The sequence below is a fragment of the Pinus tabuliformis genome, chromosome 4_2 (assembly GCF_031772625.1).
Source record: "Pinus tabuliformis cultivar Carrire ecotype Pingquan chromosome 4_2, CPIR1, whole genome shotgun sequence".
NCBI classification, from domain to species: Eukaryota; Viridiplantae; Streptophyta; class Pinopsida; order Pinales; family Pinaceae; genus Pinus; species Pinus tabuliformis.
In genome coordinates, this window is record NC_142304.1 from 66,001,743 (window position 1) to 66,029,218 (window position 27,476).

The 27,476-nt window shown below is 38.7% G+C and overlaps 1 protein-coding gene across 16 annotated transcripts in view; it reads right to left on the reverse strand.

Moving 5' to 3' along the window:
- LOC149168266 (protein PHOSPHATE STARVATION RESPONSE 3-like) overlaps window positions 1-27,476 on the reverse strand; it is a 58,271-nt gene that overhangs the window by 27,453 nt on the left and 3,342 nt on the right. For all 16 annotated transcript variants that reach the window (XM_089428199.1, XM_089428192.1, XM_089428191.1 and 13 more), the window contains 3 exons: window positions 27,276-27,352; window positions 27,129-27,168; window positions 1,996-2,077 (listed from right to left, as the gene is read on the reverse strand). In XM_089428199.1, the coding sequence (XP_089284325.1) occupies window positions 1,996-2,077; window positions 27,129-27,168; window positions 27,276-27,352 (199 nt within the window). The remainder of the gene's footprint in view (window positions 1-1,995; window positions 2,078-27,128; window positions 27,169-27,275; window positions 27,353-27,476) is intronic.

Consider the following 27,476-nt stretch of genomic DNA (forward strand, 5'->3'; position numbering starts at 1 on the left):
GTTCTGCTCCTAACCTGTTCCTACATATTAGAGTCATCTGAGGCACCATTAAGGTAACCTTCACAAAGTCAAACATCAAAACTGTTGTTTACCCTTGGATTCCTCAAAATTTGAAGGACATGATAGGTCGGATTTGATCCACTTATGTGGGCACTGGTCACAAGATCATGCCAAAGAAATCTAGTTACTTCCTATACTTAACTAATCATATTAAAAATATATTAAGACACTTATTAGTAATATTCTTCCTATCGTACCAAACTGACCTAATCAGATAAAACATACTTGCACTGTAACTTCCAAATAGTAAACAATGAAGTGATACTATTATTCTTCCTATTATCAAAATTAATCTAATATATTTGGTTTTTTATTTTTTTTAATTTAGACTTTAATATATTAAACTTTCTTATTTTGCCCACTATTATTAGTTTATTATAACTATTATATGATCTTTAAATTTTTTATGGTGTATTTTGTTACTATTACCTTCTTCTTTTTTTGTTTGATTTACATTTTTTCCTCATCTCAATTTTTATTTCTTTTTCTATCGAACCAAACTGACCTCATCAGATAAATCATAAAACATACTTGCACTGTAACTTCCAAATAGTAAACAATAACGTAATACTATTATTCTTCATATTATCTAAATTAACCTAATATATTGTCTTTTATATTTCTAATTTGGACTTTACTGTATTAAATTTCTTTATTTTCCCGCTATTATTAGTTTATTATATTTTATTATATGTTCTTTAAAGCTTTTATTATGGTGTATTTTGTTCTTTAAAGTTTGCTTCTTCTTCTTTTCTGTTTTTTTTTTCTTTTTTTTATAAAGAGAGAGAGTACTTCATATATGTCTTAAACATGTATACAGGGAGGTTTTTTGGGGTGGCACAGGCGGGGATTTGTTGAGTGATAGCAGCCTCAAATTCCGTTCATCACCAAGCCAGCATGGAACACTGGGCAGTAGCCTATGTTTCCCATGACACCATGCCGTATAAACAGCCTTGGTCACAATTAAATGATCCACAATGTTTTTCACTTTTTTGCTTGCCTTTTTTTTCTATCTTTTCCCCTCCTTTCCTTCAACATTTTTCTGACCTTTCTTCTCTCTTCCCTTTTTGATCCATTTTTTCATTTATTGATGTTTTTGCAACAAATCTGGCTTTGGACGAAGGAGATTGGAAACAGTAGAAGATAATGTGGACAAAGGTGGGTGTGATGGACAAATGAGAAAGAGCTCTAATACAACTTACAGTAGACCAAGCAGCTTATAGAGCCAATTTTATATTGTGTTACTTCCAATATACCAAATTATTAAGACAGGTAATCTCCAAAAAAAATCTGCAGATCATTATTTATCTTGTATTACCTTATTTAAAGTATATAAACTTATTAGGTGCACTACATTCTGGGCATTTGAGATGAAAACCTTACATTTACTGTCATTATTGAGCTTTGAATTTCACTTTTATTTGTTTTCCACTTCTTTTTTGCATATTTTCGTTTAATTGTTGAAGAATATTAACCACATAAAACTTTGTGGGCTTGTATGAGATAGACACATCTAAATACAACATTCAATGGTCAGACCAGAAAGCTGGAGTATGGACAGCTGACCATGTAACCTAGTGCAATTCTCCATTTCCAAATTTGGAATTAGAACCAACAATGGGTCATTTCAAATAAGTAAATATCAGCAGACGTACAAGATGAGATGTTCACAAAAATATTGCAGAACCAAGGTTGGCAAATAATGACCATATCAGACTCATGTCATTAAATGACAAAAGAAGACACTAGAAGAAGTACGGCAAACCTTTATTGTAAAACATTCCATTCATATTTTCAGCATCAGATAGAGGTCTCCATTAGGGGGAGAAAAGGGATACTAATGAGATTCACAGCAATAGATAGAAAACAAACAAATAAGGTTAAAGATCAAACACATGACTAACTTGAATCTGGTAGGGTACAAAATATACTTACGCTTTCAGATCCAGAGTTGATAAGTCATCAGAAGAATTCCTCTTCTTGTCTTCTTTTCCAGCAGCACTGCAAGAAGTTTTGCCTGATGCCAAAAAGAAGAAATAGATAAGCTCCTTCAATATGGCATAAAAATTAACCCATAAATTATTCAAATTATTCTTAGTGAGTTCAAAGTGTATGTTTGCAGTATGCATTAAAAGGGAATATATTTTTCCTGGCATGCATTAGGAAGATTGTTGAGTCAAATATGGGGCATATGTTGTATACTCTTGAGTAACAGCGAGTATTAAGATAGCATATGGGTATACGAAAGCTTTTACACAGATTTTCATATTAATCTGCCTAGTAATGTTGGGCAGATTTAAAGATTCTTGAATGGCTGTTGAAAAAATAGTTTTAGCACTAAGTTTGAAAACTCTATGAAGTAGGTATGTGGCCTCATGAAAGTGAGATGGAAATTTCAGACTGTGCAGATCAAAATTTGTACAACTTGTTCAATAGTCCACCTCAAACATAGACTCATTTCACTAGATTCTTTCCAAAAACCTTGAATATTAGAAGGGTTTCAGCTGACTATCCCCAAGCTCCTCCCAAGGTCACCCAGAGAGGCCCTCTCGAGTCTCAACCCTAGGCACTTCATAAATGACATCATCAGGCAATTTATTAGAACTTTCTCGATGATTGATAGAGCAACAAATAATTAAACAAATGCTTCAAATTCTCTACTCTCTTCCTTGTCATCTCTTTCTAATGATATATAGTGGCTTTATTTTCTTTGTTGTAACTTTAGTCACTTACATTTTGTTAGTGTTACATTTATCACCCATATATCACTAATATCACAATTTACCCTAAGCCGATATTATTGACACAAAATATTGTGATATTTTCATCAAAGGAAGACATCACAGTACATTCATAATATCACACTATTTTTAGTAAATATTGCAAGTCGATGTAAAGTGTCACCCTGCCAATGCCAATCAAACCTTATAACTAGAAAATCAGTCGTTTTACCCTCTCTTTGCAAAATACAAATAGAGGATTGAGCTCTAAGGAGTTTGTGACCATTTTCCATCAAGCAAACAGAGGGAAATCTGTTGTTCTCATTGCCATTAACCAAGCTATTGTGGAGTGAGGATTGACTCTGATCTGCAATATCCATATTCACAGGTATGTATAACATGTTATGCTTTTATTATTTTTTCCAAGATTTAGGATAAATTTGCAACTAAGTCACATCACACAAGGACATAGGACACAAAGGACACGCAAATATGAGTGTCCAACACGAGAACCCCAAAAACAGGACACAAATGTGTGTGTGTCTATTACAAATACAAAAGTGAAATATAGACATAACAATTCAAACTTTTTTAGACACTTGAACATTTACTATATATATATGACAAATACAAAAATGTAATATAGACATAAAGATACAAATAAAAATATCAAAACAACTAGTCAATACATCAATAACAATCAAATGACAAACACACCAAAAATTAGAACCATAAACTGCAGTTTTCTTATAATTCATCAATATCAAAATATATTACATAGATATTGAGTCACTGATACTATACGTGGTATTGCCAATGGCAAATACAAAATAAGATAGATACTAGAACCATAGATAGAAGATTCTCATAGCTTGTTACTATCAATAGTCATCCATGTCAAAACCATCAAAATCACCAACACTACAATAACTCTAGCATTGATTCATTAAGATCCAAGTTAACTATTGCCAGCTCAACACCATCGTCCAAACCCATATCATGAGGAAACACATCTCACATTTGTCTTTCCCTTCAACAACTTCTCCCCCTGCATGTAAATAAGAAAAGGATTGGAGTGCACATATACCATTATCTCCTCCCTGGAATGTTCAAGCTTGCTCTTTTTCAAGCTATACAAATTCCCATATTCCTCCAATTCCTCCCATGACAAGAGGATGATGTAACCTAGGAGAGAAGCTTTATGGCTAAATGTAATACCTCATGAATTGCCCACCAAGCATAGGTCTTCTTAACCCCACTATCTTTGAGCACATCATAGCCTCCAAATCAATGTTGCGAAAATCATTATCGGGATAATATCTGGGGGGGAATCGGAAAAAATCATAAAAATAGGGAAATAATCGGGAAAAAATCGTAACATACAAAAATATTCATTTTTTTCAATTTTTTAATATCTTAAGCATGTACAACATAAAATAAATACATTGACACATAAATATGATAAAAGAATTAATATATAAGATGTGTAATATCATTTCTAGTGCTACATCACACATAACAGTGAATCATGTCCTAAATAGTCAGTCCTGACTCCTAAGTCCCAACTCAGCCTCAAAATATCAACAAAAAATATAATAATGTATCTCATATCATGAGTCATAATGCCATATACAATGAAATGAACCAAATAACTAATACTACTGATTTCCTCTACCCCTCTTGCGAGAAAATGCAATAGCTTTCCCTCTAGATGTAGATGTCGGTGGAGTTGGCAGTGGACTCTGCTATGCTCTACAAGCTGAAGAACTAGGAGCTACAGGAGGTAGACCACGTCCTCTATTGGTGATAGGGGTAGTCTGGGTAGGTTGTGTCACTTGCTCCTCCTGTTGCTCCTCCTCATCAAAAAATCAACAAAAAAAAAAAATCAAGATTTTTTCCCAAAAAATCACGATTTTTTGAAAATCGGGATTAAATCGTGATTTTTTGAAAATCAGGATTAAATCCCGATTTTTTCAAAATGAAAAAATTGCTGAATTAATCATGCGATATTATCAGGAAAATGAAAAAATCGTGATTTTTTGATGTTATCGCGATTTTCGCAACACTGCTCCAAATCTCTGAATGCCAATGGAAAACACTATGAAGCCCTCCTCCACCTAATCAAGGAATGCTTTGTCTTGATATATCCTTCTAAATGCTTCCTTCCTGCCTTGTGAAATCTCTCCATCCATGTGAGGAAAGAATCAAAATGAAAGCCCCCCATTGAGCATGTTACAAAAAAATATAGCAACTTAGTGCAAAGCCTCTCTAGGTGATCTAAACAATGTGTAACACATGAAAGTGTCGCCACTATCACCTCAGCAACTACTCCCACAATCCAACAAAAGGGAGGCTTCCCTTGTAGGACTTGGGGATCAAGTAACTCAAAGATATTAAGCTACAACATAGATCCACTAGATAAAGGTATGACAAACTAGGTCTTGTGGTGGATGGAGTAAATTCTATATTGGGATTCAAGGGAGCTATAGGTCAATCGAAAGGCTAGGGTTGACCTAAAGAGTCTCAAATAGGTTTCCCGAACACACCAAATCAAGAAATACTCAAAGTTGCCATAAACTAGTGTTTTGAACCAACAAATTGCAGCAAAACAATAGTTTGCAACTGCAACAAATTTTGCTGTGAAAATAAGAATAAACTATGAGAAATGAGGCTAGATTAAAGAATAAACTAAGGACAAACTTACAACAAGTTTTGATGGTTAATAAGGCACCAAACAGCAAAGAAAATATTGACGACAATCCTAGAAAAAGGGTGAAAATATATGAAAATCTTCAATTTTGCTATATAATGCATTTTTACACGATGTTTAACCCTGGGGCATATATCAGCAAGTCATTAAATGCTGAAAGGCCTAGGTGATGCAGGTGTCGCAGACATGGCAGTAGCAGTACAGGCTTTGGGTTGTAGCTAGCAGAGTCAACAAAGCAGCGGGAGAAGGACAGACGTGCAAGCCGCCAGCTGGAACCTGCAAACGGTGTTGGGGTTTCTAGCGGAACGGGTTTTGGAACCATTCCGTAAAAGGTGATTACAATATGGTGAAACCTCTTCGGCATTGTTACCATTACCTGTGCTTTCGGAGGTTTCAAAGATCAGGCTCTTTACGCTGTGCATATCCGGTGACGGTTGAGGAGAACATTAAGGTAAACGGCGCCGTTTTTTACTATGGTAAACCCTAGAGAGTCGGTTGATCTGGACCCTACCCCGGCAGACATTCTTTCCGTCTGGGGAAAGGAGGCTTCATCGGAAAACATAGAACATTTTTTTGGTCACTCGGCCAGTCCGGCGAACGCCCTGCTCATGGGAGGAGGCATTTGGCATACAAACGCGGCAACAGGATTGTTGGATGAAAGCTTGGAGCTCCTAGGTGGGATTGGAGTTGGAGGCAGAGGCACGATAGAAGCAAACAGGGCCGGAGGAAGGGGCTGGGAGACGACAAACCTTCAGGCATGGCCAGGTCTGCCCAAATTCAAGAATGACGAAGTGCATAGTAATAAGTCGATATCCCCGTCAAAAAATTTCTCGTCATCGGGAGGCTTGGAGGACATTATAAACTTTCCAACTTTAAAAGGGGTATGGAGGACTGTTGGAGGAGTCCAGAGCGCAGGGAAAGAGTTGGGGGAAGGAAGCAATCAGCCGGCGGTTCAAAAAACCTTGTTTCCAAGCGAACCGCTGCAGTCAAAGGAAGTAGAGGGTTTGGCTGGTATCGGGGTTACTAACTCTCCGAGGGTTTCGGACTCCCATCCCGATTTAGGGAAGGTAACTGAAGGAATCCATCCGTATTCGAATGAAGCCGGGAGCCCGGTGGAGGGTTTGGTCGAAACCCTAATTGAGCAGGACCAGCGAGCTGAGAAAGATGGATGCGGAAATTTCGGGGATGCAAGAGTTCCAAACCCTTCCTCAGAGGAACGAGTTTCATCTAGAGAGGCAGCGAAGGTAGGGGAAAAACGGAAGAAAACAAAATCGTGGAAATCCAAAAAGGTCACAAATTTGGTCTTAGGCATGGACGTTCAGGCCGAGGAGGCGCTGGATGTGGCGGAGAGCACTCTAGTGGGCAGAGTGAGGGGTCGATATATTTCTGGCAATTTCCTAAAGCAGTGGGCCGCGAGCCAGTGGTCTCATTCTCCAGCGAGCAATTTCTCGACTGCTACGCTGATGAACGGCTGGTTTATGGTGAAATTCGACTGCAAAAAGGCTATGGAATGGGTCGAGGAACGTCTATGGGCTTTCGGAGACCGACCTGTCTTCTTCAAACGATGGTCGCCCATGTTTGACGCATCAAAGGAGAAGGTAACCGATCAACCCGTCTGGGTAAGAGCTCCTAATTTACCTCCTTATCTCTGGGTCGACTCAGTCTTTAAGTCCATTGGAGACCACTTGGGAACTTACCTGGACGCAGATAGATCTTTTTTGCAAACATATGAAAGAGCGGTGGCGAGGATTCTCGTTAGGTTAAATCCATTGGAAGGACTTGCAAAAACAGTCTCATTACAATATAAGGAATTTGTGTATGAACAGAAGTTGGATTACGAACTCTTTCCCTTCAGGTGCTTTCGGTGCCAGAAATACGGTCACCTGGCAAGGGACTGCCCCACGGGGAAGAGGAGAAGAAAGCTTAAAAGCAGAGAAGAGGACAAGGAGGGCATACGGAGGAAAAATGTGGAGCCGATGGAGGATATAGTACTGGAAGCAGAACATCAGAGAGCAAATCAGGAGGCCCCGGCAGAAGAGAACATACATCGGGAGGAAGAGATCCCTCTGCGCAATAATAAAGTCCAGTCTCCAAAGGAACCACTTCCGGATGGTCCAGCCAACCCCTCTGCAGACGATCCATCTGGGACAGGAATGTTGACGCAGACGAATATTCTAAGACAGGTTTACAACAGGCTTTGGGTACGTGGAGGATAAAGGAACAGATTCAGGACCAGATCCGTGAGACGGATTTGGCCCCATATACTTAATGTTTTTGCAGCAAGCTGGGAAGGCGTCAGAAACAATTGTGTCTTAAATTGTTTTTGGCGGTTCTGGTATATGATCTTTAAAACTTTTTTCATTAATAGCTCCTGTATTGGAGAAACTCGGGTAAAATTCTATGATTTTCATACTGCTTATGTCGTGGGTCGTTTTCCTTTATGGAGGCCCGGTGGGATTTTGACAGCCTCTGATATTTTTTGGGGCGGCTGCGTTCAGGCCGAGTTTATTTTGAACTTGGTGTGTTTTGTATCTTTTGGTTATTTCAGTCATCTTAGATGACAGCATGGGAGAGGACGGTTTCTCTACCTCCCAGGTTCAGGCAGTTCTCCAAACTGCTGGATGTTAACTCATCGGTTTGTAGCTCTTTTATTTTTATAATAGAAAAGCTCGGTTTTTTTTCCTTGGAAAAAAAGTCATTAAATGCTGAAAATATAAAATTTTGTGGTAATTTAATCCTAATTTACCATGAAATAAAAAGAAAAATGATTCTTCCCACGAGGCGTAGAGCAGACGCTGACAGGGTATTTGTTAAGGCACCATGTGATATGAAGGTAACCGGTTCGAAACTCTGTGGGCAAAAATCCAACCATGGTAAGGGCTAGTGTGGCCCAGGCCAGGTGCGATCCTCGGGTGATTTTGACAGCGTATGTGCCCCTGGGTCACGGCTAATCAAGCCACATGTTAGGCGTGTCAGTCATCTCAGGACTCACATAACCTAGCAAACAAAAAAAAAATGAGTTTTATTATTTTAAAAGAAAGCCACAAGAGAGGTGGATTAATGCCTTCTCAACCTAGGGCATATGGAGTCTAGGATACAAATAATTGTAGGGTTTCCTTGGAGAAATACTAAATCCAAATAAACTAGGGCAAACAAACTTACTAACCCTATGGTCTGAGATTTAGGTTCTCAATTTTCCGGATGACTAAGGGAAAGAAAGACCTATCTCTATTCCTCAAATACTTGGAGGAAGGGTTTAGCTTAAGAAAGAACAATGAAGCAAATACCAAATAAACTAACTTAGCACAATAACATTAATCCCATGGAACATAATACCAAGATAAAGCAAATAAACTTACTCCACCATGAAACTTCCAAGATCCACCAAAAGCATCCATGCAAAGAGATCACATCACATCACAAATCTACCTAGAAGAAGTCGCTCAACTACGCCTCCATAGCCCACAAGAGAGAGAAGAATCACTAATCAAGAGAAGTTATGATCTAAGTTTGATAATGAATCCAAGAGACAAATCGACACCCTATATATATTATGGTAACCAAGTCAAGTAAGCTCTAATTTGCACTAAACAAAACCCTTAAAACAAGTTACCCATGATACAAGGTGGATAGGTCATCAAGTTGACCCCCAAAGATAGCTAAAATAATGAAAGAGCATAAACATAAGTCTTAATTAGCCCACAGATATGAGTAAAAAAGCTCCCAAATGTGATGTCATCATCCAAAAGGCATGTCTCTCCATGAAAATATGTAATGAAAAGTTCAAGGGATGTATCTTATCCCATAAGTCATGTCTCTCCATCCAAATGGCGTGCTTCATCACCAAAATAGCCCTCTCCAGCCCTATGTTCTCCTCATCTCATGTCATCATCAAATGGGATGGTATGATGTCATCAAGGCATCTACCCCTCCAAAGGGGTCCCAAGTGATCACCATCACTAATCACTATAAAGAAAAGGGCAACATCCATCAAGAAGGTACAACGCTAGCCTAGCGGGGATCATATCATCTCATGGGTGTACCTACTCTCCAAGCCAAATTCCTAAGCCTCAAAGGTCAATGTCCAAGGTCTTGGGGTTGAAGGAGGGTCATATCATATGTGCCAAGTCAAACTCAAGGTAAACGCTCCTCAAAAGGTGCCCAACATCCTCTGTCAAAATGCTCTACGTCATCACCAAAGTGACAGGAGAAGCATCATATCATCGCTCAAGGGATCTTGGCCGCACTTGGAAGAATCATCCAGCGCATACTCAAGGAAGCAAGTAAGATCAACATCATGGGTATAAGAATCATAAGAACATCAAGGTGAACCATGTTTAAGGTCAGAGTCATCAAAGTACTTCACACAAGTATCACCTTCAAATGTCTTACTAGCTTACGATTGTATACATGTTACCATACTTAGGTATGAGAGGGCTATCACATGACCTTATTAGGTGCTTCCAACCCTAAGGGGAAGAATAGTTCCTAGGCCGAACCTTTCAAATGATAGGTACAAGTGATAAGTGTTATCGCTTGGGGTTTACTTCATAAATGATGGCATAGTCTTATACTAGGTTACATAAAATCATTGTCTATGAGCGCCTCCATAGAGGGAGTGCTTAGCTGTTTGAGTTACCTTCCCTCGCCTTTGTTTTTCCAATCCCCCTTATTCACTTTTTTCTTTATTTGATTTGGCTTGTTCAAAAAGCTTCATTGGTTCTCATGCAATAATGATATAATAGTCCCCCATTAATGATGGCTAGTTTGTTGCTTCATCGGGGTTGAAGTGTTCTTTAGAAATTCCTTTTACTTTGATGGTCATGATATTCGTGGATACTCTCAAGGACGAGTGGCTATATAAGAGGGGTTAGAACTCAAGCTATAATTAGCTTTTGATTGCTTTACATCCCTTGCCATTCTTTTGCATTTTGATATTTGGAATTGGATCATACCTTTCCCTATTAATAGTTGTATCAACCTCGGGTATTTCCAACCCCTTCTTCTCATAGGATGAAGTATATAGGGAACCATGACAAGTGATCGACAACAACCAATCAAAAGATGGGATAATGGAATAAGGGGAATCACGACAAGTATTAAGTATGAATATCATGGAACGCTACCACAATCAAAGCCTCTTATTTGTGCCCCTCCTAAACAAGGAAAGAAAGACCCTAAGGAAGGTCACACTCGAAAAAATGATAACCACCAAGGTGAAGAAGGGAACACGTATACAACCACAATGGTCTATAATCCAATTTCAACCCATGATCTGTACTAGAATGCCTTAAACATTAAATGAAAGCACTTGTGTGCAAAAATGGTTTATGTACCTCACAATAGATGACCCACCTTCATCAGGTGTAGGTTAGACAAATGAATGCACTAACTGGGGAATGGGTGAGAGACATCTGAGGCTAGCAATCTATGTACCATGGTAGGGGCTATTGACTGGAAAGTTGCATCACAGGAGAAAAGTTTTCTCCCCAAGTTACCCATGTATGTGGATGGGTCATTAGGTAACAAGGCCAACCATTTTGTAGTATTCCAAATTCAACAAGTGAGCCGATCAATGCAAAGGTGTGCAATTCTTATCCCACCTACTGATAAGAATATCATGTATGGTGGTGAATAAGGTATTTGTTCTTATCCCATACTCAAGGAACACATTCTATGAAATAACAATCTTCACGAACTCAATCATGAAATCCCACCCCTCATAAACATCTCGTAAGATGGGTCAGTTTGTGTTTGGAAACTGCAGAAAATATATTATGGAGTCCATGATCTTAATGGTAAGATCTACCCTCTCCCACCAACCATCATCTAACAATGTATCCTTGACCTTGTTCTGAAGAAGCTTGATTTATGATTCTCCAAAAGACCAAAACTCTTAAACAACCATGGCCCACAATCTTGACCTCCCTCAACCTCTTAAGCACAATAACTGAGGAGGATATCTGAATATCTATAATCTTCAACAATGATAGATGTATGTACACATTGTAGATTATAGAGGGCATTGGTATGATTTTGTACAAAATTGTGGATATGGTATGCATCATCAATAAGACTTCCCATCCATGTTATATCCAAACCAATAGATTTAAGCCCTAAATTCAAAGAATAAAAAATGCACGGCGTCCAAAACATTTGTGGATATTTAGCTTCCACAATCATGCCAACAATATTGCAAACAAGTGCATTATCTATAACAATGTTGTGAAAATCGCGATAAAATGAAAAAATCGCAATTTTTTCCCTCTACCGATAAAATCGCGATAATTAAACGAAAAAATCGCCGGATTTTTTTTTGCCGATTTTTATTGAAAAAATCACGATACAAAAGAAAAAATCGCGATAAAAACTTAAAAAATCACCGGGGTCGCGACAGCATAGTTTTATAACGTTTTTTTGGGTTTTTTCATGAGCTCATTTCGACAGTCGCGCGCGGAGGGAGGAGGAGCTCTTGGAGACCAAGCTGAAGAGGGTTTTTTGCCAAATCTAAGTACTTAGAGGAGAAAATCAAGAGGAGACCACCGATTTCTCCATAGAAACGATATGTGGATTAAATTTTTTTTGTTTTCATTGTTTAAAAAAATTGTTTTTGTATGTTTTTCATTGTTTTTGGTTAGAAAACTTGGTATGGGCACCATTTTTCTTTTGTTTTCATTGTTTTTAAAGATTTTTTTGTATTTCTTCATTGTTTTGGGTTGGGTAACTTGGTATGACTATGGGAACCAATTTTTTTTGTTTCCATTTTTTTTAAACATTATTTATGTTTTTTTCATTGTTTTTGCCATTTGGTTGGGTAACTTGTGTTTGAAACTTTGAACTTTGAAATGGTTGTTTTAGGTTGGGTTACGGGTAACTTGGATTTTCATTGTACAATCATCAATGTAAAAATTAAAAATTAAAATACTAAATTGTAATTTGTAAATTTGTAACTTGTAATTTTGTAAATGCTAAATTGTAATCCTAATCCTTATTTTCCCATAAGTTCACAACTGCGCGAAAACACCATTCAAGACTTCAAGTTTGCAACTTCAAAGTTCAAAAACAAACATGCCAAGGAAATTGGATCCTTTCTGGGAATATGGTGTACCTGATTCTCCGAAGGATAGAGTAAACTTGAGTTGCGAGTTGTGTGGCCACCCTATGTCTAGGGGGGGTGTACAGGTTGAAGTTTCACCTTGCAAAATCCCTGGACATGATGTGGAGCCTTGTACAAATACAACTCCTGAACTTATCCAAAGAGCCATGAGAGCATTGGAAACTTTAGAGCAGACTAGAGAGGCCAAAGAAGAACTCAAAAGGCAATTAAAAAGGTCAGCTGAAGGAAGTGGGCCAAGTGGCACTGGTTCTACTGCAGCATCAGCCAATCCGGTAGCTGCATCATCATTTTTTGTTCCTCGAGCCACACCTAGTTCACAGCCATCTATCGGTTCAATGCTAAAAAGAACTGAGAAAGAACAAGCGACAAGTTGCTGGCAAAATTTCTCCTCTGGAGTGATATTCCTTTCAGCATTGTAAGGAATAATCCATTTTTCCAACCTACTGTTGATGCTATTGCCAGTGTTGGCCCGGGGTACAAAATCCCTTCTTATCATGATTTCAGAGGCCGGATTCTTCAAAATGAAAAGCGTGACTACACCCAAAGATTGGAGGATTTTAGGGCATCATGGGCACAAACAGGATGCATTGTTATGTCAGATGGTTGGACTGACCAAAAGGGGAGAACCCTTATAAACTTCTTGGTTAGTTGTCCCAAGGGGACTATGTTTATCAAATCTATTGATGCATCTGCACAAATCAAAGATGCAAGAACTTTATGTGATTTGCTGGATGTGTTTATTTTGGAGGTGGGTGAACAACATGTTGTCCAAGTCATAACGGACAATGCTGCAAATTATGTTGCTGCTGGTAGGATGCTTATGGACAGGCATCCTACTTTATTTTGGACACCTTGTGCTGCCCATTGTATTGATTTGATGTTAGAGGACATAGGGAAAATTCCCTTTGTCAAAGATATTGTTGACTCATCAAAAAGCATTACAAAATTTATATATAATCATACATCTGTGCTTAGCTTGATGAGAAGATTCACCAACAACAAAGAGTTGGTGCGCCCCGCCATTACACGGTTTGCCACCAGTTTCATATCTCTTCAATCCCTCTTGATTTCTATGTGGGATGTGAAGAGAATGTTTCTTTCAGAGGAGTGGCGTGCTTTGCCAATGAGCCGCAAACCAGAAGGACAGGTCGTATGCAGACTAGTTTCATACCAGGAAGACTTCTGGGCGGGAGTGCAAGAGGTGTGCATCGTTATTGAACCTTTGGTAAAGGTTCTTCAGTTGGTTGATGGTGAGAAGCCCGCAATGGGCTATTTGTGTGAAGCCATGGACAGGGCCAAAGAAGCCATTCGGGCCTACTATAATGATAAGGGAGATGATGGGTTTCAGAAACAACTCCTTCTATGGGGAGTGATTGATGAGCGATGGAACAACACACTCCATCGTCCCATTCATGTTGTTGGGCTTTTCCTGAACCTTGCATTTTCTTATGCATGTGGGTTTGATTTTGATGCTGAGATCATGGATGGATTCTTATCCTTTGTCCAGAAGATGGTGTGATCTCCAGAACAATGTATAGAGATCTCTAAACAAATTGAGACATATAGGATGGCAGGTGGCACATTTGGTTTTGAGATGGCTGTCAATGATAGGATGATTAAAATTCCAGGTATTTTTTAGTTTGTAACTTTGTTTCAAATTTCATTGTCTCTTCAAATTCCATTTTTTTCTTATGTTTATTTAAAATTTTATCTGTAATTTTGTTGTAGATGCATGGTGGAAAATGTATGGTGGCAGGGTACCCCTTCTGCAAAAGCTTTCCATTCGCATCCTCAGCCAAACATGTAGCTCCTCAGGAAGTGAGCGCAACTAGAGTGTATTTGAAAAAATACACAACAAGAAGCGCAACAGGTTAACACTTAAACATTTAAAATATTGCAAATTTCCAAATAAATTTTTGAATTCATTAAACAATATTTTTTTATAATTATTAATTATGATTTCATGATTTTTGTACAGGTTGGAGTCCCAGTGACTTAATGACATGGTCTACATCTACTACAATCTTCGATTGTGGGTGAGGAAACTTGAGAGGACACTTGATGTGGATGCCATCTCATTGGATGGGATTGACACCACCGCTGCATGGAGGGTTGAGGCCGAGAGGCCTCTCATGGAGTCTGCTGATGATTGATTAGTGCAGGATGTAGTGGAGGGGGAGGAGCAGGAGCAGGAGGAGGAGCAGGTGGAGGAGGAGGAGGAGGAGGAACAGGAGGAGGAGGTGACACCGCCTGCTCGGGCTACCACTGCCACCAGTAAAGGACGTGGTCTACCTCCTATAGCTCCTACTTCTAGTTCTTCAGCTTCTAGAGCACATCAGACTCCACTTCCATCTCCACCAGCACAGGCACCAACATCTACATCTAGAGGGAAAGGGAAAGTTGTGGCATTTTCTCGCAAGAGGGGCAGAGGAAATCAATAGGATTAGGCTTTCATTTTATTGTATATGACATTATGACATCATGAGATGCATTATCATATTTTTTGTTGATATTTTGAGGTTGAGTTGGGACTCAGGAGTCAGGACTTACTATTCAGAACATGATTCAAAACATCTTATATATTAGTTTTTTTATCATATTTATGTGTCAATGTATTTATTTTATGTTGTAGATGGTTTAAATATTAAAAAAATTGAAAAAAAAATGAATATTTTTGTACCAAACGATTATTTCCCGATTTTTTCCAATAATTTCCTGATAATTCCGATTTTTTCCCCGCGCCGATTTAATCCCGATAACGATTAATGCAACATTGATCTATAATAATTTGCACGCAAGAATCAACGCCTACATCTTCAATAATTTTAATGAACAACTCACCCATATATTGTACATCCTTGTATTTTCCAAGGGCTTCCATAGCTTTCAAGAATACTAGTCTATTCAAGGAAGACACCATGAAATAGATGAGTGGATGGCATGCTCCATCCATCCATCAGTAAGAATACTAACACAAGATGAGGGCCATGATGATTTAATAAGCTCTACGATTTTATCCAATTCTTTGTTTGGATTAAGCGGCAATCTAGTTCTAAGCTTCTCTAAATTAGGAGGCAATATCTAAATGTAGCCCATTCAACTAGAGCTTGACAAATCTCCATAAAAAAAAAGTATGTGCAACACTAAATGAAATGAAGTTGATCGACAGCCAAACTCAGGAGACCTTGACATCATTAGCTTCATTGTCAGATCTCTCTCTCTCTTGACCGGCTCTTGATCTTTCCACTTTTCCAGTTTTGGACAAACTCACTTAGTATTTTGTATCATCGTAACTTTGTCTTTTTAGACGTGTATTCTAAGGTTATACTAATATAGGTTTCTTCCCTTTTATTTTTGACATTTTCTAGGGGTTGCATTTGCACTCCCACATTGTATACATACTAGTTGTATTCTTCAATCCCATTGACCTACTTTTGTGGTCATTCATCAAACATTAATAAATTTATCTTATCTTATCTCACCTCTCTTGCTGAAATATCTTGTCGACTAGACCACCACTTGGAGATGGCCTCTTTCTTGCTCATTGAATTGCAATCCCACTCTCAAATCTGCTAGATGGCTTCCCCAAGAATGATATAGGATCCTCATTTTTGTTTTTCCTACTTGATGCTGCCACATTCCCCGAGCCAATATTATCCTCTCTCCATTTCTTTTCATTTGGTAGGCACTCAACACTTTGCATGTTCCAAGTGCATAATCAATAGCCAACAAATGGCCCTTAACTCAGTAGTAGGTGCTCTTGTATTGAATGTTGCAGAAATTACATCTCCAAAGAGCGTTCCCTCCCCCAACAAGCTTTGCACCAAGCCCTTGCTGGCTTGTTACATACTTCCACATTGGATACTTCTTTTCTTGAATAAGCTTTAGCATTGGAAGCTATTCTAGCAGCAGATAGAACAATAACAAAGAGAGATGAACTTGAAGGGTGGAAGGCAACACTAATAGTGGCATTCCTCCCTTACCTTTGATCTTTAGCAACTGCTCTTGTTGATTAAGCCATGGTTTCTATAAAATGAGATAAAGAACATGTTGTTGTTACAAAAAAGAAGAAATCTGGTCTGTTAATCCACCTTGAAGCACTTCGAATCCCTTTAAATCTGATTTTACCCTTCAACTGCACACCAACAAGCCATGAGAGCTCCTCTGTGCAGTTTAAAATGACAAAAGGCATATAAGAAATTGCTTTTAGAGGCCCAGTGGGTCTCTTTTTCCATGGCACATGTCAGACTCATCGAGACATGTCTAGGGCATGTGTCTTGTTGTAGGACATGTCCTAGTGTGTCACATGTCCAACATGCTGGATACAAACACCACAACTGCACCCCTTACGTTTGCAATTTCCATTAAGTACACATTTTCTTGTCCTTTTTTAATGGCAAATTTAACACTTATCTAGCTCTAATTTTCTAATTGCAACATTCTTTTGTGTTGATTTCTATTTTTGCTTTGTGCCATAAGTTTAATCAGTGTTCTGAGATTAAGGAACAAAGGTACAGCAGTTTGAACTCTCTAGAAGGCCAAGTACAAGCCTGTGTGGGAGCTCGAATTTCAAGAAGGCAGAGAAATAATTTGCTGCATGTTTTGGGTTTGATTCAGGGTTGAAGTTTATTTGTTTCAGGCATCAGAAAAGCCTTCCTAAAATCAGCCATTGAAATCCCGAAATTTTCAGCCCTGCTCAGTGAAAATTTCGGGCTGAGTTTCCTGTGTAATCTCATCAAAGAAAATGGGCCTGTAAAGTGAAAATCTCAGGCCTGTTCTTTTTCAAGTTGAAGCAGCTTGTTTTAAGGCATCTTCTGAGTGAGGAAACTCAAGTTTTTTGAGGCTGATGAGGTGACTGTACAGTGGGATCATTGCAGCAGTGAAGAAGCAGAGAAGAGGTCCAAAATCTAGCTGAAGGAGACAAGACTGAGAAAAGATATCAGTCCAGACTTCAGTAGGATATGAACCACAGAGATGCATCTTCAAGTATAGAGATAAGTTAAATCTCTTGTGAATTTAATGTTGTAAGAAAATTTCTATACAAGCAAAATAAAATCCTCCTTACAAGACTGGTTTTCCCCAAGAGGCAGTGGGATTTTTTTCAGGGTCAAATTTGACTAAAAATTAATTGTGTCACAGTGTGTATTTTAGTGCTTTGTGCTTGCTAATAAAAAAAATTTATCAGCTGGAAGTTAAATGTTGTAGAGGTAGCCTAAAAGTTTCAAGTTAAATGCATTTTAATAGATGTATCAGTCATATGTTTAAGATGGACTGTGGGTATTAAATTTGAGCAAAAACTTGAAATCTTTGTGAGCTGCCAACAGTGAACCTAAATTTTTCTACATGGTATCAGAGCATCCCAAGCTCTAGATCTGAGAAAGGACTCTTCAAATCTGAGGAGAAATCAGCTGATATAATAACCAGAAAGCAAACCTTCTGCTAGACCAGTGTGAAGCCAGCCTAAAACCTTCTTCAGAAACCCAAAGGATTGTTGGTTCAGATGGAGGAAGGCTGCCTTGTGTCAGATCTGTGAGAGATCTGAGATTTTTGTGTTGGTTGAGGGTCATGGCAACTGGTATATGGGTGGAGGACAGATTGGTAGGGGCAGAAAATTTTGGCCCCTGGAAGGAGAGGATGATGCTTTTACTGGAGGAAGTTGAAGTGTGGGACATTGTTGAGGCTCCCGTGCAATCACCTACTGATCCAGCTCAATTGGTGGACTTCAACAAGAAGAATGTGAAGGCTAAGAGGATCCTTCTAGATGCCATCAAAGACCACCTATTCCCTCATGTAGCTAGGACAAGATATGCCTACCAGATGTGGGAGTCCTTGGTCACGTTACACCAGAGTTTCAATGAGAACAAGGAAATGGTGTTGAGGCAAAAGCTACGCAACACCAAGATGACCAAGACCGACAGTGTGACCTCATACCTCACACTTTGGTGAAGGATGAGTTGGTTGTCATGGGAGAGGCTATCCCAGAGAACCAGTTGGTCAAGATTGCGTTAGATGGGTTCACCGAGAAATGGGATGGATTCATACATGGCATTGTGGCCAGACTCCCAGAGAGCACTTTCCAGATTGGAGGATGTGGGACGATTTCATCCAAGAGATCAGGAGGAGTGCTAAGGTGGGCAGCTAGAGTGGTGGAGCGAGGAGGAGAATGCCACCCTTGCAGCGAAGGGCATGAAGAAGCAGGGGTCCACTAGTGGGGCCAAGCAGCAGAAGGAGGAAGAGAACTCCGAGTAGGACATGCGCAAAGTGAGATGCTTTGCTTGTGGGGAGATGGGTCACTAAGCTAAGTGTCCCAAGAAGAAGAAGGAGAAGGAAGTGGCAGCATCAACCAAAGTGAAGGAGTTTGCCTCTAGATTTGATACAGAATTTGTGCTAGTGGTGAGCTTAGCCACTAGTGTTTTATCCACGAGTGTCTAGCTCATAGGCAGTGGAGTATCTTCCCATATGACTGGAGTGAGGGAGCATTTTACGAGTCTTATAGAGGGAGCAGACTCTGATGTGGTGCTTGGAGATGACACCAGGGTCAGAGCAGCAGGCTGCAAGAGTGGGGACAGTATCAATTCAGAGGGAGTCATTACCTCCTCTGAAATTAATGGATGTTCTTTATGTACCGGGGCTGAGGAGGAACCTAATAGCGGTTTCCTGTATTGAGGGCAGAGGATATGTCGTGTTGTTCCGAGATGGATAGGTGTTGATGTATCTTGTGGGATCTAGCATGGCATCTACTAGAGTGATTGGTGTCCGTGATGGGAGACTTTACAAGTTCATGTTGATAGGTGTTGATGTATCTTGTGGGATCTAGTGTGGCATCTACTAGAGTGATTGGTGTCCGTGATGGGAGACTTTACAAGTTCATGTTGCAGCCTTCCAGGACCGTAAGGAGGTCACAAGAGGATGACCATGTAGAGCAGCAAGCTCCTGGAGAGAGGAGCACACTATAAATTTCAGGGTCCATAGGTATAGGTTCACAGAAGTTAGGAGAATTATTGTCTTTGGGATGATAGGTACACAAGCATCAAGATCTGTGAGTGCAAGTTCATAGAGTGCAGGAACTTTGAGTGCAGGATCACTACAGGTCACAAGGGCATCGTCATCCTATGTCACAAGGTTCATCAAACTTTAACCTTGAGGTTCGAATTTTGGCGAAACTTAAAAAAAAATTGGGGTTCGGCGAACCTCATAGCCATTAACCAAGTTCATAGATCAAAACTCATAACCTCATGTCACAACTCAATCTTGTAATTTATCCTTGTAGTTTCCATGTCGGTGATAACATTTTTAATGTTTATTGATGTTGATTTCTTACTATTTTATCCTATAATTCATTATACATACATATATATACACGAACCTAATGGCGAACCTCATCAAAAAGTTCGAACTCACACCGAACCTAATCATTGTCGAACTCGAACTCGAACCAAAACCATGTGACATTGTCTTCATCAGGACCACAGGTGCCAGGTGATGGAGATGATGCTCCCAAACATGTGCAGGAGACCTCTTCAGGGATGAGGAAGCCGAGAAGGTTTTATGGTTCCTTGAAGGAAGCACGAGTCAGTGAGGGGGAGCAAACCACCAGTGAGGTGGGGTGATGATGTGGAGAGATTAGTGGGTGACAAGATGGTGCCTAGGAGTGAGCATATCCACTTCAGAGATAAGTATTGTGGGAAACAACTTCCTCAATAAGAGGGAGTGTTGAGAAAAATGGTACCAAGGAAGTGTTTCCTAGGCATTTTTCCTTTTGGCCTATGGAGACACTTTAATCACCTTTGTCTAAGTGACATCATGAGATTATTAATGTCAAGAAGGGCTAAAGTATTTTTTATGTGGAGTTGTACCATGTATTTTAAATTATTAAAATCACATCTCTAAAAGTGACTTTATGGGTAATGTCTAAAGTTCACATTATAATATTAAACTGACTAATGTTTTATAAGTTACTTTATGGGAAAAGTGACCATGGTGCAAAAACACATTAAAAGTACTAGGAAGTATTTTTAAAATAACGGACAACATGTATGAGGGGTCAAGTGGAGAATTGATCCTAGCCATTGATCTAATGGCTTGAGATTAAATCTCAGCCATTAGATCCCAGGGATAGAGGGATAGGGTTCAAATCTTTTCTCAAGAGACAAAAGGGAGGGAAAAGGAATTTTCAATAATCATTTCTTCTCAAAGAAAAGAGGAGAGCGTAGGGAGGCTGAAAGAGCGAAGAAGGAGCTCGAGTAGCCTGAGAAAGGAGGAGAGTCTTGTGAAGAGATCTTACAGCAGAGATTAAGGAACAAAGATACAGCAGTTCGAACTCTCTAGAAGGCCGAGTACAAGTCTGTAAGGGAGCTCGAAAAAAATAATTTGCTGCATGTTCTAGGTTTGATTCAGGGTTGAAGTTTATTTGTTTCAGGCATCAGAAAAGCCTTCCTAACTCAGCCATTCAAATTCTGAAATTTTTGGCGCTGCTCAGCGAAAATTTCAGTCCACTGTTTCCTGTGAGTACTCAGCGGAATTTTTGGCCCTGCTCAGCGAAAATTTCGGGCTGACTTTCCTGTGTAATCTCAGCAAAGAAAATGGGCCTGTGAAGTGAAAATCTCAGGCCTGTTCTTTTTCAAGTTGAAGCAGCTTGTTTTAAGGCATCCTCTGAGTGAGGAAACTCAAGTTTTTTGAGGCTGATAAGGTGACTGTACAGCAGTGTTATTGGAACTGAACCAGTTCCGGCAAAACCAGCTGGTCCGACCAGTTTGGAGGCAAAACCGGTCCAAACCAGCCCTCCGAACCGGAAATGACCAGTTCGGTACGGAACCGGCCGGTTAAGGACCGATTTTGTGCAAAAAAAAATTGCCTTTATTTTTTTATTTTTTTTTCTTTTAGTTAGTTGGCTTACTTCTTACTTTTCCCTAGGGTAGCCTTAATATTCAAGCCTATGGCCCTCATCCTAATAATCATTTTCATCCTTTCACTTAAATTTTTAACATTACCATGAAATGACTCAAGATGTTTGAGAGTGGTTCCAACCTCATTGGATTTCATATGGAGAAAGTAGAATTTTAGATTTCACTCAAAATCCAGCAGACTTAACAGTTTTTCAGGATTTCAGGATTGGGGGGATTGCAACATTTCCATTGGATTTTGTCATGTACGAGGGTATGGAGCTAGTATTTAATAAAGAGCACCAAGCCCTCTATGTACTTTGATGATAGTGGCATTGGTTGTCGAACTCCTCTACCATGACTCTACTAAAAATGTACCCATCACTCAAACAAAATCTTGACATGACATGCTACGTTTTTTCTATCTTATTTTAATGCCTAAATGGTTATATTGATGGCGAAGACCCCAATATAGGCAATGATTTTGATGATATGTAGGCATTTGTTGTAGCACGATTTTTTTTGGATGCTAGAGGTCATCTAGAGCCTATTTGTTGATGTATTTTCAGTTCAGAGATGGATTGCACTCGATGCTATTTTGGTTGTGCATCCTTACATACTATGTAAAAGAAAACTTTTGCATATTTGTATATAAATGGTTTGGATTCATATGGATGCACATGAATATATATGTTTTTCTTTAAAATATGAATATTTTATGTGTTTTTGGTAAACTGGTTTTTTTTCTGGTTTTTTACCGGTTCCAGTCCGGTTCCCGGTCCACAAGGTTTTTCGGTTCGATCACTGGTTCGGTTCTGATAACATTGCTGTACAGTGGGTTCATTGCAGCAGTGAAGAAGCCAAAATCTAGCTTAAGGAGACAAGACTGTGTGAGAAAAAGATATCAGTCCAGACTTCAGTAGAATATGAACCACAGAGATGCATCTTCAAGTATAGAGATAAGTTAAATCTCTTGTGCATTTAATGTTGTAAGAAAAATTCTATACAAGCAAAATAAAATCCTCCTTAGACGTAGCCTAAAAGTTTCAAGTTAAACGCATTTTAATATATGTATCAGTCATGTGCTTAAGATGGACCGTGGGTATTAAATTTGAGCAAAAACTTGAAATCTGTGTGAGCTGCCAACAGTGAACATAATTTTAACTACACTACAGACGCCAAAGCCATTGGACCCACCATGAGACAATGGTGACCCAAATGAAGCTCGTAATTACATAGGCTAAAGATGCGAGCCATGTGGAAAGGAAATATTAGGCAAAATCCATGGTTTGAAACCACCCTGCCAAAAGCTCAAGGCATGAAGTGGATATTTTCCCTTTAACCACCCCTAAATCATCCATATTGTAACTCAACCAATTCTTGATATTGCTAGGAGAGATGAGAAAGAAGAATTGAGGATCCAACTTGCAACTAGAGTAGAACTAGAAGAAAGAAGCATGTGAACCACAAGCTTTTGAATGGGAAAAACCCAATCCTCAACCACACCTTTCTTTGTGTCAAGGCAAGTACCTAGGGGGCAACCTTCTCTTAGGTCAATAATTAAAACAAGGGAGAAGCAAGAGGCCAACAAGTTTGTGGCCAAAAGTCTTCTATATTGGAGTTGCAAAGGATGTTTCTTTGAAATTGGTGGAATGCTTGTGTATATAACACCAAACCAAATGGGAAAGCCATAGCACAATTTGTGAGACAAAACTAAAGTTTTTGGGGGCGAGTGCTTGAGGTGTGTGCCATTAGCACACCTTTGGTAAAGGCTCTTCACTTGGTTGACAGTGACAAACCCACAATGGGCTAATTATATGAGGCAATGGATAGGGCCAAGGAAACTATCCATTTGTACCAAAATGGACAAGGGGAACGAAGGATTCACCAAACAAGCCCAAATATGGAGTTTGATTGATGAGCAATGGAACAAAACATCAACAAGACTCCACCACGACTCTACATTCTCTTATTCCTTTGTCACCAAATACATGTATGTATATATATATGTTCTTACACTCATGAAATAGTTCACAAGGAACAATTAGTTGGTGCATCCTATAATCACACATTTTGCCACTAGATTCATTTCTCTTCAACCTCTCCACAATTCTATGTTTGAATTGCGGAAAATGTTTCTTTTAGATGAGTAGAATGCTTGTGTATATAGCATTAAACCAGATGGGAAAGCCATAGGCTGACTTATGAGACACAATCAAAGTTTTGGGATGGAAGTGGCAGGGGTGTGTGCCAATAGGTAACCTTTGGTAAGGTTCTTGAAAACCCACAATGGGCTACTTATATTCACCATGCCAATCAAGCCCAAATATGGAGTTTGATTAATGAGCAATGATCATCCAATTCAACAACATGGCTCTACCTCAACCCTATGTTATTGTTCTCTTACTCCTGTGGTTTTATATTCGACGTTGAAATCATGGATGGAGTCATCCAATGTGTTCAAAAGATGGTGTTCACTATTCAGTATTGACTATCGTTAAACACTTGAATATTTCCAAACAAATGGAGATATATAGGTTGGTCATTGGCACATTTGATTATGAGATCATTGTCTAAGGCAAGATCATAGTAAGATGCCAAGTAAGCTTCAAAAAATTTATTTCAAACTTTTAAATTTCAATCTCTTTCCTTTCTATTTGTGACTCAATGGATATATAATTCGTTGTCTTTCCTTTTTGTTTATTCGTGTAGATGTTTGGTGGACAAACTATGGCAAAAGACTCCCATAGTTATAGAAACTTGACATTCAAGTGCTTAAACAAACTTGCATCTCTTCAGAGTGCAAGTACAACTAGAGTGCCTTTGAAAAAATGCGATCCAAGAAGCACAATAGATTAGAAAGATTCAAATTAATTTTTTTTAATTTTATGATTTCATTTGACTTTTATTTATTGCTTGTCATCCTATAATTACTATATGGCCCTCATACAAGTTAGAAGTTCATTGCCTTAATGACATGGTCTATGTCTACTACAATCTCAAACTATGGATGTAGATTGACAAAGCTCCTGACACGAATGGATTTGATTTGATGTGATTAACACGACAAGTCCATGAAGAGTGGAGGTCGAGAGGCCTATCATGGAGGAGGCACTAAGTAATTGGAGTAGGATGCCAATGTGTTGGAGGAGGAAGAATTGAAGGAGGATGTTCCACTTCCAGTTGAGACACATCTGGATAAAGGAGATTGAGAGTGCATCACAACCACCACTTCCACATTGACAGGCAGCTAGGAGAAGACATCTCACTTCAACTTCCGCCTTAGCCCCAACTCCTTCCACCTCAGCCATAGAAGCTACACCTTCAACCTCGAGCTTAGGCCTAGCACCTACACCCACTAGTTCTAAAGGAGTTCTAACCTTTGCATGTAAGCATAGGGGGAATCAATGATACTTTGGTATATTAATTAGCGTAATATCCAGATGCCTCATAATTATTTATCTCATAAGATACATTTATTTTTGTTTTGACATGTTTTTGTATCATCCTATCCAAACTTAGGACTCTAGACAAATATCAAAAATTTAGTATCAATGTGTCATTTGTGTCATGTATCACTTGAAATCTTATACATCTTGTATATCAGCGTTATCTTCATATTTATGTAGTGATGTTTTTGTGCTTTGGATGTTTAAAATTTGAAAAAAAAAAAATGATTATATTTCAATTTTTTAAGTTTTCCAATATTTTCCCCAACATTGCCGATAAGTATATTCTACAGCCTCAATGATATATTCTCCAACACAATAAATGTAACTTTGTATTTTATATTCAAGCAATTTGAAGTAGCCTTTTGCACTCCTACAGCTTGTCACAATTGTTTGTACTCTCTTGTCCCACTGACCTACTATTTTATCATTTTGTGAACATTAATAAAAGTACTGTATCTTATCTTATCTTCTCTATCCAAAAAACAAGTCATTGCCTTTCTTAAGCACCACATTGCACATATATAAGTTGTCCTCTTTCTTGCCCATTTTCTATTTTGAAATCAAGGTTGCTATAGCATTTATTGGCCTTTGATTTCCTGCAAAGCAAATAACCTCACATAATTCCAGAAATGAATGAACAAAAACTTCCTTATATGTGCAGCGCCTTCCTTCTCTTCTAGGCCAACCATTTTTATGAGGCTTAGTTTACTATTTACCAATGTTGCAAACATCAGCATTGGGATAGAATCGGCAAGGGCCCGGAAAACCTAAAAATCAGGAAAATATCGGTAAAAATCGGCAAAACATCGGCAAAATCAAGATACCATCAAAATAACCGTAAAAATCGGCAAACATTGGCTAGGCCAAAAAATCGTGATTTCAAGATAAAATCGGGATGTTATCGAGATGTTCGCAATACTGCTATTTACCACACAAGTAGTATCTGAAATATTTATGGACAAGACAAACCACCTCATATGTGCCCAATTTACATGGAATTGGGCTGCTAAACACCGCATGATACTAGCTATTATATTGAATTGCTAGAGGGATGTTATTATGCAGAAGTGGGGTATCTTGCATCATTTAAATCATCATTTTTCTATGGTTTTTTGAGACAAACGCATTAAACTGCAAATTAAAACCAAACCAAGTAAAGTGTTTTTTCAATTTTTGATACAAATGGCATTAAATGGGGTATTGAAACCAAACCAAGTAAAGTCATTGTTAGCCATAATTGATTTTTCCCCGAATACTTACAAACGTCTTGAGTCTAAGACCAACGTCTTCATTTCTGGCCAATTTCTTGGGCTTTAACACTTTGTGCTTCTAATTATATTGGACTACAACTACGCTACCTAGAACTGGGAATGCATATGGTGTCTAGAATAGTTATGGGTATCAGAAAGTCCAATTTCAAAAAAAAAATTGAACTGGGGGAATGGCATATATATTTATATAATAATCTTTAAAAATTCATAACCATTGCAAGAAATTTGCTAAAGAAAACATGAAACATTCTGAATTTGCCCTTCTCTTCCTTGTTTTCTTTTTGTTTCTTCTATCTTTTATAGCCAAATCCCACACCACTTAGCACCCCTTTCATGTACAAAATCAGCCAAGAAATGCTGCAAACAGATTTCCTAAAGTGTTACATACAAACAACAGATGAGAAACATTTCCAAGGTGTTTCCCACATATTTCATGTATGTTTTCATAATGTAAATGTGGAAACATTTCCCTGTGTGGATATGGGAAGGGGTACCACATTCCCATGACTTTGAACTTCTACTTTTTCCAAGGAAAAACTCATGGGAAAAACCCAAGAGATGCTTCCCCACATTCATGAATGGCATCTCTAGTAAACCGTCAGCATAAACTAGTGAACCTAACCCAGGGAGATTCAAACCGGGCACCCAGCAACATGGAACTAGGCAATTGCCCAACAGCAACTTTTGGCTCTAATACATAGAAGGATGGACAATTTCTTGCAAATCTAGCTAGGATGGACAATTTTTTGCAAATCTAGCTAAGAAGTTGTCAGTCAAGATTTAACCCTGAAATCACTGGCAAAGAGAAATTATACAGAAAATAGATTTCATGGATTATTAATATACAAAAAGAAATGGCTACCAAAGTAAAGGGATATGTTTGGTCATGATGTGAAACAAAGAAATGTAGTTTTACCTTCTCTTTGATCTGGCATATACTTAGCAATCCGATATTTCTGCAAGTTAAAACAAGCTCAAATTATTCCCCAGAAAGGACAACGTGAATCAAATAAATTCCAAGAATGCGAAAAGCCAGACAAAAACCAATGTCTCAATACCAAACCTGCAGGTGGCTTTTCACATGATATATTGTCAAGCCTTCAACATTCATGAGCTTCAAAACACCTTTTGGAGTTGCTTCTGGATGTTGATGAGAATTTCATAAGCAGGTAAGCTACCAACTAAGTTACTGAAAAAAAAAAATGCAACTTTTTGCTCCTTTTGGAGTAGATTTTGCATGACAAAGACAATTTCATAAGCAGGC